This window comes from Typopeltis vanoorti, chromosome 10 (genome assembly GCF_054136105.1).
Source record: "Typopeltis vanoorti isolate ZY-2024b chromosome 10, IOZ_Tvanoo_1.0, whole genome shotgun sequence".
NCBI lineage: Eukaryota > Metazoa > Arthropoda > Arachnida > Uropygi > Thelyphonidae > Typopeltis > Typopeltis vanoorti.
In genome coordinates, this window is record NC_143558.1 from 126,709,207 (window position 1) to 126,722,697 (window position 13,491).

Consider the following 13,491-nt stretch of genomic DNA (forward strand, 5'->3'; position numbering starts at 1 on the left):
ATAAATATTTTCTCCCTGTTCATTGGAGATCCAATAGAAAAGCTTGGATGACAAAAACTATTTTTGAGGATTGGTTTAAAAACTGTTTTTGTCCTGAAGCTGAAAGGTACTGCAAGTCATTAAATCTTGATTTTAAAATCTTGTTGATATTAGATAATGCACCTAGTCATCCAACAGCACTGAATGATTTGTGTGAAAATGTAAAAGTTATTTATTTACCACCTAATACCACTTCCATCATCCAGCCAATGGATCAAGGTGTAATCGCATCCTTTAAGACATATTACCTACGAAGAACTTTTTCACAAGCAATAGAAAAGACTACAGAAGATGAAGCTATGACTTTGACAAAATTCTATTCAATATCAAAAATTGCATGGAGAATGTCAAGGAAGCATGGAGTGAAGTAACATCTAGCAACCTGAGAGCGGCGTGGCAAAAGATTATTCCTCATTGTGCAAATGATTTTAAAGGATTTGAAAATGAAGTATCAATGACATAACTGAGCTTGGCTTCGATCTAGGACTAAAAGAAATTGAAAAAAGGTGATGTTCAGGACCTGCTTCAGTCACATGATAAGGAGCTGGATGATGAAGACCTAATTAACCTCGAGAGAGAACGTGCTTACGATGCTCAAATCGATGATAATGACAAACAAATTGACTTGGCACCAAAAGAATTTACCCTCAAAGAAATGGACGAAATGTTTAGAATTGCTGAAATTTTAAAGAAAAAATCTTGAACAGCAATCCTAATCTCGGGCGATCACTGAAAGTTCGTCAAGAAATTGAAAATTCCATCCGTTGCTACCGAGTTTTATACGAAGAAAAAAGAAAGAAAAAATTCCACCAGACAATTCTACACCAATTTTTATCCAAGAAAGAATAATTGTATGTACTGTATGTACTTCTTATATATAAATAAAGATTAAAGAATAATCTTTTTTTTTCTTAATGAACCTTCATTTTTTACTTAACACGTTTAACACATTTCTTTTTTACTTGATATATAAAATTTAATTAATAGATTTGAAAAATCCTTGGCATTGATCACCCATTTTACGCACATTATTTATCCCGATTATCGCAGATTCGATTATTGCGGTATTTTTCATGGCAACAATAACTGCGATAATCGAGGTATTCCTGTATATATATATTCTCCCACACATTAGCTAACAAATACCATGTGTGAGTAGGGTCAGGAGTAGAGTAAAGTAATCTGTTGATATTCTTCTTGAACTGTTGGAGACTGTAGTCCTTTGATAATGCTTCATTAGAGAGGCCATTTCACAGAACTGAGGCAGAAGAAATGAAAGAACTGAGAGTAGCAAGTTCAGTGAGTATGCAGTTCAACTGCAAAGGGATGATGAGCAGCTCTTGCTTGAGTTCCTGTTCCTCTGGCAGAAATGGGAAGCATAATGGATGAAGGATCTGCTGAACAATGGCCAAGGAAGTATCTGTACAACACACAATAGAAAAACTAATCTAAGAGAGTCTGTAAGGGCAACATCATTAATCAACCAGACTGCTCTTTTCTGAACAACATCAATTTTAAAGGAGGTCTTGGGTGCACCACCCCAAACATGATGGCAGCAGTATTCTAATGTTGATCAGATTTGGGATTGATGCAGAGTAAGTAAATGTTCAGCAGAGAACTTTAGGACTTTAGTCTTGTGTTGCATGCTGCAATTACTTTTACCAGCCCCACTGTGACATCGAATTGTGGTTGTTTTGCATTTGTAACAAACTTTGTGTTGTGTGCTCTGAAGATGCTGGATATAATACCAGCGAAATATTAACTTTTAAGTTAATAAATAGTTATTTTCTTAATCATCTGTTTTCATATCAAACCGTGAAATCTATTACAAACATGTTCAGCAGAGAAGTACTGTCATGAGTAGAAAGCAGAGGTTAAATTCAGACAGGGGCCCTCCGGGGCCAAGACCCAGAACATTTTTCTGTTTTGTTACTTTTCTCCATTTACGGTAATTATGCCTACATTATTGTGCTATTATTCAACAATTGTTTACAGTTCTGAATGTGTACATAAAGTCAATATCAACAGTCGCCTGATTACGAAAGTCTGATGAAAGGGACAGGGAGGTTTGAAGCTTCCTGTAGTGTGTTATCTTGCAGTGATTGACAAGCAAACATTATTGCAGCGTAGTGTAGCAGAAATTTGACAGAATCATAGCGATATTTTGTCTTTTCTGGTTGGCAACATTGTCAGCAACAGTCAGTAACAGAACAGCAGATTAATAGTTGTTTATCAGAGCTCACAATTGGGAGAAGCACATAAATCGTATAATATTTTTGTTTATGTAGGCCTACTACTGTATTTACTAGAATATAACTTGCACTTTTTTTTCCCAAAATTAAGGCTAAAAAATCGGGGTGCAAGATATATGCGGGGATTTTTGGAAACTAAAGTTTTCAGGAAGAAACTGAAAATGGATATGACTTACAAAGAATCTGCTATTTGCTATTGCTATTTCTGGCCTAGAGAGCGGTTTCTTTGTGTGCATCCTACCCAATTATTATTATTATTATTATTATTGTTCCGGGCAACTCCAAGGAGTTGACAGACTCATCGAGGGAGGCCCTAACATCATGTCAAGAATGACTAATCGACATTGACACAGTATCTATCATACCTTGCCTTGAACTCATTCACGGTCGTAGCACCCACAACAGACTCTGGAAGCTTATTCCACTCATTCACCACTCTCCAAGTAAAAAACCTAGCTCTAACTCCCTTGTCAACCACGTTCTTGCCCAGCTTCCATGCATGGCCCCTAGTCCTCCCACCACCAGTCATATTTTCAAAAATATCTTCTGGATCAATCTTATAGAAACCCTTCAGTAATTTGAATGTCTCAATCATATCACCCCTCCTTCGCCTATCGTCCAATCTCTGCAACCCACAAATCTTCAACCTATTCTCATACAGTTCATTCCACAGACCTTCCATCATCTTGGTCACTCGTCTCTGGATCCTCTCCACTTCCTCCCCATTAGCGTCATCTTCTTTCCCATTATTTCAAGCAAAAGACCAGTAATCACGGCCATTCACCAGATTAGATCATGCCATGAGGCAAACAATTAAAATCGCCCCTGATGGATTATAAGATAAAAATATAAGAAATCTCCAATTGCTATTTGTTTTTATTACAGGAGAAACATTAATGCAAAACAATTACATAATAATATTAATTAAATGTTTGCTCTATGGGGATATCGCACAATAAAACCTGTTTTTAAGCTCTTCTAAATTTAAATTATAAGCTATGTCTGCCTCTATTGATATAGTTGCTAGATCAACCATTCTTGGATCATTGCTGTTCCCAAATAATTTTTAATCAGTTTAAGCTTGGAAAAATTTCTTTTCACACTTGCTACGCTAACCCGGAATTGTTAACAATATCCTTGGGGGGGTGGGGGGTTACACTAATTCTTCAAATAAATCTATTGCATCTACATCAGATGCAAAATATCTTGTTGCCATAATACAGCACCTACTGCAATATGGCTGAAAGAGTGCCCTTATTAAGCGGCGCTGTGAGGCATACCGTCGACAGGGTATGCTACACCCTGTCGATGGTACTGGCAGTAATTTACAAGACCTGAGATACGTAACGAACAATCCTTCACGAATAACTAGTGAGAAGTGAAAGCAGGGCACGCAACAGACAGCAATGGCAAGCCAGTAGAGATAGAGCAGCTATAAAGATGTGCATAGAGATGTGCAATGAAGCTATGAAGATGTGCAAAGTGCCCAGATTTGGTCATCTAGGTTTCTTCTTGATGGGGAGGAGGTGGAGAGGATCCAGAGGCGAGCGACCAAGATGATAGCAGGTCTGTGGAATGAACCTTATGAGAACAGGTTGAGGATTTGTGGGTTGCAAAAATTGGTTGATAGGTGGAGGAGGGGAGATATGATTGAGACATTCAAATTACTGAAGGGTTTCTATAAAATTAATTCAGAAGATATTTTTGAGAACAGGGCTGGTTGTGGGAGGACTAGGGGACATCCATGGAAACTGGGCAAAAGTGTGGTTAGTAAAGGTGTTAGAGCTGGGTTCTTTACTTTTAGAGTGGTGAATGAGTGGAATGCGCTCCCAGAGTCTGTGGTGGATGCTGTGATAGTGAATGAGTTTAAGGCGAGGTATGACAGATACTGTATAAATGTCGAATAGTTGTGATGAATATGATTTGGGGCCTCCCTCGATGAGTCTAATGACTCCCTGGAGTTGCCCGTAATAGTAATAATAATAATATGATTTGTGCAGTATTAACAAAAGATCGTGCAACTGAAACATAAAAGCAAGCTGACAATTGAGTTGAAGTGCAAATTCCATATGTGAAACTGCCATAACAACATTCACTATATATATATATATATATTTCTTAGTTATAACATGTTCACAAATTTGAACACATTCGGTTGAATTTTATCGCTGCTTTCCATTTGAGCTGGAAGGACAGACTGGCACACACCTAGTTTTTAGTTAGATACTGTGCTTGCTGGTGCAACATATGGTTTTGCTTGAGTCTATACAGCATAGTTTTCTGTAGGAAGGGGACTTTTGATTCATTAGTTAATGCCGTTTTTATCTCAGTTGTCTCTGAATGCACTATTTGGAAAGAAATATATTACACAGACTGCAAATGTCTCTGTACCGACATTTGCAGTCTGTGTAAACTGAATAAGGTACAGATTATTCAGTGATATGATACGCTAAAACTACTTGTTTTTCTTGTGTGTGCAATCACTATTGGCTACTGGGGAGAGCATGTGGTTTACCATGGGGAGCGAGTTGCTATCATCCTGACATGAATGTGTCTAAACTTTTTTTTCCCTGTGTGAGGTATACATGAAACTTTTTAATTTTTTTTTTGTACAGTAAAATCAGGTATGCGAGGCCGAGTTATATTCAAGTAAATACGGTATTTCTTTAAATCGAAAAATAGCTCAGATGACAGCGATAATACAAAATGAGTTTGTAATGACAGTTTATGTGTAGTTTCTGAAGAGAAAGAAGTCTGTAACGAATCCACAGAAACACAGAATTCATCAGTTGAAATGCAATAATATTAATATGTTGAATGAAAGGAAAGATTTGACAACTTGCTGGACACTCAACCAGTGAATTGCATTAAAAGGTAAATACAATTGGTTATGTTGTAAGGATGGTGATTTGGGGTGCATAACATGTGCAGAGGTGGCAAGTTCTTCACCTAAAAAGGGGGGGGGGGTTCAGCATTAAACAATATTGTGACACCAACAAGAAATGCGCTCATGGTTGAAAATGTCTCATCTTTGCTGACAGTAAATAGTTGTGGTCCACCAATTTCCCAGTGGGATCCTCTTCCATATGTTAAACACTGAATGTCCCAAGGAAGAAACAGTGCCCTTGCTTATTGTAAAAAGGGAGACTTGATGCAGAGACAGACAAATCGAAAGAAGCCTTGTGGAAACTATTGTAGACCTCCTGCAACTGTTAACTAAGGGTAAGCTCCGATATTTTTATGCACTTTCCTATACATTCCACTAATTATATTTTAAATTTAATTTACTGATATGAGTAAATGCATATGTTTGTTTATCTTAAATAGAATTATCTTTTAATATGTTAGAAGTATTATATTAATTTGTAATTTTGTATTTGTACTTAATAAATAAAATTTTTAAAAATGTTGTGACAATCTAGCAATAGTCTCACATTAATGATCCTTACTTTAAGGGCCCCCAGAGCTTATTCGTTTACAATTTAACCACTGGTAGAAAAGGATGCAACTTTTTTTTTGGAAGCTGATGATGGTATAGAAGTGATGCGATTGTGTCAGGAAAGATTTTGAGTAAGTCAACCCTAAAACAGATACTTGGTCTTGACCATTTAGCTGAGCATTATCAAAAGTAAATATTGATATGAGTTTTTTTTTTTTTTTTTTTTTTTTTTTTTTACAAGAAATCAAGCAAATCTGCATTTTGGAAGCATTAAAGTTGAATAGGTTGATTTCACCCCAATCAAGGATACTGTAGAGATCAGTGTTCAGGGCATTTATTACAGATGATCTGGAAGCTTGAGATGTTTGAGCACTGCATGGCTTGTCATATGAGTAAGATGAGTGGAGTGTGCTATCATCAGCAAAGCTATGAATAAAGTTTGCAGTCAATGAGAGCTGGTCATTTCATAAATCAGGAAGAGAATGGGTGAAATGTTATATCCCTGAGGGACACCGACGTTGACAGGAAAGTCTAAGGAGAGAACTCTATCTACCATTACATCTAGGAATCAATATGAGAGAAAACTGGCAATCCATTTACACAAGGGCAAAGGCAGTCCAAATGATGGTAGCTGGTTAAGAAGTCCTCAATGCAGACTCAATCAAAAGCCTCTGTAACCATGTGAAAAACTTTCTACGATTATTATGATGGTTTATCTATATGGCTAATTGAAACAAACAATATTGCAATGAATGGTGCTTACAGAATAGTCACCTATGCATTTCTGTAATATCTTTATATATTTAAATAAATAAATTATTAATTTATGATAAATAACACAGTAATAATGAAACATTTTACCTTAACAAAAAATGATTAATCTGAGTGGCCTGAAGTACAAAGTTCACACTGGTTTGAGAACCTGTGGTTACAGCAACAGAAACATTTTGCCTTCCTGATGGGATTGCTATATTATTACCAAAATAGTTCTGCAATGGACAGAGTGTGTGACTCACTTCATGATATTCAAGGCTGTATATGAAAGAAAATATACTTTTTAAAGTACTTTTTTTGTTTGTTTGTTTTTATTACTGAAGAAGTTTTAAATAAATTCTATTCAATAACAGTAATAAATATATTTACTATAATGAAATGCAAACCTTACATCAGTAATATGCTTCTTCTTTATCTCAATATATTTAACAAAACAGTACTGTGTATTACAATAATAAATTTAGTTTAATCCTTTATCCAAGTGTGAGCAAACAAAGTTTGCACCTGAATATATCTTCAGGACTGGGGTAAGGCAGTAAAACACTGGGCAACTCATAGCAAAGGTGGACCAAGCTAACATCACTCCTATCTCATCTCCCATAATGCAAAGCACATCTCCTTGTGGATATGTATAATGTTATACATTAAGGGAAGGGCCAGTATACCCAGACTAGTTTTGACCTTTACTGAGGTCTCTTCAGTGGGAGCCAGGCCCAGAGGTGGAGATACCAGGCAGAAGCAATGGCAGGTCATCTTTACCTATAGGAGTTGCCAAATGGTGTGCCACCTTTTTATTAAATTTCTCTGGATTCAGAGAAAGATGTTGAAAGTTTATTTTTCACTTGGTTAGACTATAATAAATTTAGTTTAATCCTTTATCCAAGTGTGTTTTGCATTATGGGAGATACTGCAATAGGAGTGATGTTAGCTTGGTCCACCTTTGCGACGAGTTGCCCGGTGTACTACCTTACCCCAGTCCTGATGATATTTTCAGGTGCAAATTTTGTTTGCTCACACTTGGATAAAGGATTAAACTAAATTTATTATAGTTTAACCAAGTGAAAAATAAACTTTCAACTGTGCATTACATCTGTGCAACAACTGAAATTTAGGTCAATGAAACTGGACAATCAAATATAATAATTAAATAAATGATTAAAAAAAATGTCTGACAACACTTTTGTGCTATGGCAATCTTTTCTGTTAAGATTATAGCAATTTCTCAATTTTAGCCACATTTTTTAATATGTTCACTTATAAGTTTTTTCCCACTGATGATGATCCTTATTTTCTTATTTTGAATGTTCATCTGGCAGTCATATTTAATTTACTGTTAATGATTTGTTTTTTTTTTCACAAAAGCTTCAAATTATTATACATCTATTATAAAAAAATGTCTGTCATGAAATCATACAAGCATTTATTTCTTATCACATTCTCTCGCAATGACCAGGTTTTCTTGTGACAATATTGATTCATTTTTCAGACTTCATACTCATTTTTCAAAAAAGGAATGTCTTGATATAAAAAAAATGTAAAAAATAAGAAATTGGTCGTATTTTCAGGGAGCTCCCGAAAGCTAAGTACAATTTTGAATGGAAATTAGAATAAATGTTAAAAATCATAACGTAATATTGTCTAAATTTGGTAGCTTGTTGGGTCTGTGTGATTTGGTGTAAATTCCGTAAATTAATTTAGTCTTTAACGATACGTTTCATATATTTGAATATGGCGCCAATGCGACGTAAGATAATGGCGTCCAAAAATACGACGCCATTGTTCAAAAACTATAATGTGAGAGAATTTGTCCAATGTGATGTGTGTGGAATGTATGCATTCCCGAATGAGTCTGGAGTATGGGTTGAAAGTGATAGTGGTGGGAGAATGTGTAGAAAGTGTATGCAAAGTGAGGAGTCGAAGTATGTGTCAGGTTGTGAGACAGTTATGGTTGAAGAAAGCCAGAATGCAAGTGAAAATAGTGGCTCGATAGGGAATTGCGGTGTACAAGATGGCAATGTGAGCGGTGATCTAAGAAAGAGTGAGAGCAATTATACAGAAAGAGAAAATGGTTTGAATGATAAAAAAAATGAGGAATTATTTGTAGGAAGTGAGATTGCTAGGCTGCACGCAGTGATACAAGATGCGCAGCGGCAATTAGAGCACCTGCAAAACTCTTTCCAGAGTGATTCGGCTAATGTAAATAAACAGCGTGGGCGAGTTTCCGAAACGAAGGAGTGTTGTATGGTGACTCGTTATTAAGAGGAGTAATAGATGGGAGTGTAACTAAATCGTACTTACCGGGTGCGAAATTTAAGGATGTGAGAGCATTAGAGTGCAAAAACAGAGGGTGAAAGAAATAACAATTGTGGCTGGTACGAATGAATTGAAAGGTGATAAATTTTTTATGAGAGAGGACTTGAAAGTATTGTTAAAAGTAGCGAAAGAAAAGAGTGACAGAGTTAGAATGGTGAGTCTGTTACCACGGTATGACAGAGAGGAGTTTAGAAGGAGGGCCATAATCGCAAATGATATTATGCGCAGGTTATGCGGACGGTGTGGTGTGGAATTTATGGACATGTGGAATGAGTTTGATGGGCGAAAGGATTTATACAAGATGGATGGACTGCATTTGAATGGACTTGGTGTGCGGAGACTGGAAAAAGTGTTGCTGAATGAAGTGAAAATGGATGTGCAGAACCAGGGAAACTAGAACTACCAAGGAGGGGGGGGGAAGTGGATATCCAGACATCAGTGAGACAGTTGAGTGTAAAAATGTATATAATGTACCTGAGCCAGCAATAAGGACAAAAAATGGGAATGGGATATTTAGAATAACGCATCAAGATAGGGGTGGGACAAAGGGAACACTGCAATTCATGTATACTAATGCCAGGAGTATTAGGAACAAGAAGGAAGAATTTTTGGCCTTGATTGGCTCTTCCTGGCCACAGGTTATTGGCATTAGTGAAACATGGTTGACGGAAGATGATATAGTTAGTGGGATAGAATGTGTAGGTTATAGTATGTTTAGGAGGGACAGAGAGAATAAAATTGGGGGAGGGGTGTTATTGATGATAGCTGATGAACTGCAGCCAAGGAGAATTGAAGTATTGCAGGATAGTGAAAGGAGCTCATTTGAGGCTATTTGGTGTGAGATTGATACTGGCAGAATAAAATATACAGTTGGGTGCTGATATAGACCAGGTGATGGAATAGATGGTGGAGATGGTATGCATAAACAAATTGATGAAATGAGTGGAAGGAGGGTAATTATTATGGGGGATTTCAACTATGGTAACATTGATTGGAAGGAGGAGAGGACACATGGGAGGAAGGAAAAGGATTTTATTCAATTATTAAGGGATAACAATCTGAGACAGCATGTAATTGAAAATACTAGGGATGTGAGAGTGCTTGACCTGGTAATTGCATCTCAAAATTTGACTGTAATGAATATGACCATGTTGCCACCTACTAGTGAGAGTGATCATAAGGTCTTGACCTGGGAGGTGGCTAAAGGTGTGGAATTTTCGATTAAGACAGGGTATATGTGGAATTACCATGCTGGCAAGTATGACAAGCTTAGGAGATTGCTTGGATCAGTGCCATGGCATGTACAACTGCAAGAGCTGGACGTCGATTAAGCATGGGAAGTGGTCAAGGAGCATTTACAGGAGGTTATGGCTGATTGTATACCTAGGGTCCGAATAGTAAAACAAGTAGGGGTTAAATGGATGAATAACACCATTAAGCTTGAGCTGCAAAAAAAGAAACAACTGTGGAGGGAATTTAAAGAAAGGGGTGACCTGCAGGCACACGAACGGTATAAAGTACAGGCTAGAAGGGTAACGAGTGTGGTAAAAACAGCAAAAGCCGATTATGAAAGGAAACTAGCTATGCAAGCAAAAGAGAATCCCAAACAGTTCTTTCAATATGCTGCAAGCAAGAAAAAAACTGTACATGGCAAAATGATTTTAAGGAATGACGATGGTAAAGAGTTCACTGAACCAGTCGATATAGTGGAGTTACTGAGCGCGCACTTTGCAAAAGCATATCATCCAGGTGGTGACGTTGAAAAAATGAAGGAACCATTAGTTTATATGGGAATTGTGATGAATGAAGTGGAGGTGAATAGTCTATTACAGAACCTTAATGTGAATACATCTGTGGGATTGGATGGTATACCGGCACGGGTCTTGCATGAAGCGGCTAATGAATTATCAGTGCCCTTGACCATGTTGTTTAATCTGAGTCTCAGGTCTGGCTTAGTCCCGAAGGCGTGGAAAGAGGGGAAAATAGTTCCACTGCATAAAGGAGGATCCAAGACTATGGTTGCAAATTACCGACCGATCAGCATATCAGGAGTCGTTGTCAAGGTCTTGGAGAAAGTAGTCAAGGGAAAAATACAGGAATGGATTGATGAAAAGGAGATACTGTACAGAGGACAGCATGGCTTTGTGAAGGGTAGATCATGCCTCAGTAACTTGCTCAAGTTTTATAACAAGGTGACGGCTGAACTGGATAAGGGAAATGGGTTTACAGTGATACTGCTGGACCTGGCAAAGGCGTTTGACAGGATACCACATGGAATTCTAATCCGTAAACTACAACATATGGGAATGGATATAGGGTTGGTGAGATGGATAGCTGGGTGGTTGATGGAGAGATATCAAAGAGTAGTTTATTCAGGAGTAGAGTCCAAAAAAACGGCCTGTGACTAGTGGTGTGCCGCAGGGTTCTGTTCTTGGACCACTGCTGTTTAATCTGTTCATTAACGATATAGGGAAGGGTCTAAGTGGGACAGTTCATTTGTTCGCTGATGATGCAAAGTTGGGTAGGGCGATAGTGAATGCAGAAGATGTCAAAGTCTTGCAAGATGACTTAGATAGATTGGAGTTCTGGACTAAGGAGAATGGATGTCAATTTAATGTGACAAAATGTAAGGTTATGCATTTCGGAGTGAAAAGATTAGCAGCAGTATACCACATTAGTGGAACTGTACTCCAAGAGATTGATGAGGCCAGGGACTTGGGAGTGTTGGTGGATAGGGAGATGAAGTTTAGGGGGCACATTGCGAAAGTAGCTAAATCAGCTCATCAACTCACTTGGTTGTTGAAAAATACCTTGACGAGCAGAGAAAAACAAGTTATTGTACCTCTGTACTGAGCCCTGATAAGACCTCATCTCGACTACTGTGCCCAGATTTGGTCACCTCGGTTCCTTCTTGATGGGGAGGAGGTTGAGAGGATCCAGAGGTGAGTGACTAAGATGATAGCAGGTCTATGGAATGAACCATATGAGAACAGGTTGAAGATTTGTGGGTTGCAGAAACTAGTTGATAGGCGAAAAAGGGGAGATATGATTGAGACATTCAAATTGCTAAAAGGATTCTAGGATTAATTCAGATGATATTTTTGAGATCAGGACTGGTGGTGGGAGAACTAGGGGACACCCATGGAAGCTGGGCAAGAGCGTGGTTAGCAGGGGTGTTAGAGCTGGGTTCTTTACTTTTAGAGTGGTAAATGAGTGGAATAAGCTGCCAGAGTCTGTTGTGGGTGCTATGACAGTGAGCGAGTTCAAGGCAAGGTATGATAGATACTGTGAGAATGTCGAACAGCTGTGTGAACATGATGTTTAGGGCCTCCCTCGATGAGTCTAAGGACTCCTGGAGGAGCCCGTGGTAATAATAATAATAATAATAATAATAATAATAATCTACATTTTCAAGAAAGCTTTACTTACAAATTATCTAAGAGTTGGGGGGGGGGGGAGAAAGAGAGAGAGAAAGCTGTTTAAATTACACAGCTCAACATTCTACATGTATTTTAACCTCCACAATATTCACACAAAAATTTGTTAATTGCAGCAATGCTGCAGAGATTTCTCCATTAATATTTTCCTATATTACAAACTATATAAAATATGTTCTTCAGGCACGTTTCTATTTATTTTCATGCATCATCATAATGAAGATGTGAATGCAGTTTGGAGAAATTCTAAATTTATAAATGATGGAAAGAAAGACAAAATTTATTCAAAATAAATGAAAAAATGCTTTAAAAACATTATTTTCCAGTTTGTAATGTCAAATGAAATTCGTTATGAAAGTCTGAGGAAAGGTAGAAAACAAAAGAGCTGAATGGACAATGCAAAAGAGTCCACAGAATTTCCACCAACATAGACAAAAGAGCTACAGTACCTTAATTCTATCCTTCCAAAAAATGGCTACAACAGAACATAAATAAAAAAAATTCTATTTCAACCTCCAAAACAATCAGAACAAAAAACACTAAGAATACAAAGAAGTAGTGATTCTTTCATATATACACAATCGATCACAGTTAAAAGAGCAAGATTACTTTGCAAACAAAACTGAAAAGCTGCCTTCTATCCAATCAACAAAATCTCTTAATACCTGAAACCTCCTAAACCTCCACATCTGCCATTCAAAAAACCAGATATCTATAAGATCAGTTGCAACTGTGGTCTACACTACATAGGACAGACTGGCAGATCTGGTGAAATATGCTGATTGGAACACTTCAAGTATGTTCAGAACAAAAGAAGGCAGAAATCAGAGCTGGCAGTACATATAACAGAAACAAAAGACCAAGTAGAAGGGCAACAAACTGAAATTCTCCCCACTGATTACCATTTTTACTTGAGAGCTTTCAAAGAATCAGCTGAAATGAAGAAGCATCCTCTATAATGTAACAAAACACAGGATAATTTTACATTAAATCTGGTCTGTCTTAATCCATTATGACACACTTGTATGTAGTATACAGCAAGCCATGAACTAGCAGCCAACATAATAGCAAATGCATGCTTTCCACTGTTTAAATGTTTTGAAATATTTTGCACTAGATATGTTAACTGTTATTACTTGTTTTCTAGTTTTTAGTTTATTCATGTTATTTCTTGATGAAGTGAAACAAACTGCAGTTAACAAAACGAGTTGAAATAAAAACATAGTTTCTATTTAAC

General features: G+C 37.2%; 1 protein-coding gene across 1 annotated transcript in view; it reads right to left on the reverse strand.

Annotated features, from left to right (window-relative positions):
- Positions 1-13,491, reverse strand: part of LOC150102777 (SID1 transmembrane family member 1-like) — a 582,520-nt gene that overhangs the window by 515,326 nt on the left and 53,703 nt on the right. Inside the window, exon 3 of the mRNA XM_090399394.1 lies at positions 6,592-6,762. Within this exon, the coding sequence (XP_090255520.1) occupies positions 6,592-6,762 (171 nt within the window). The remainder of the gene's footprint in view (positions 1-6,591; positions 6,763-13,491) is intronic.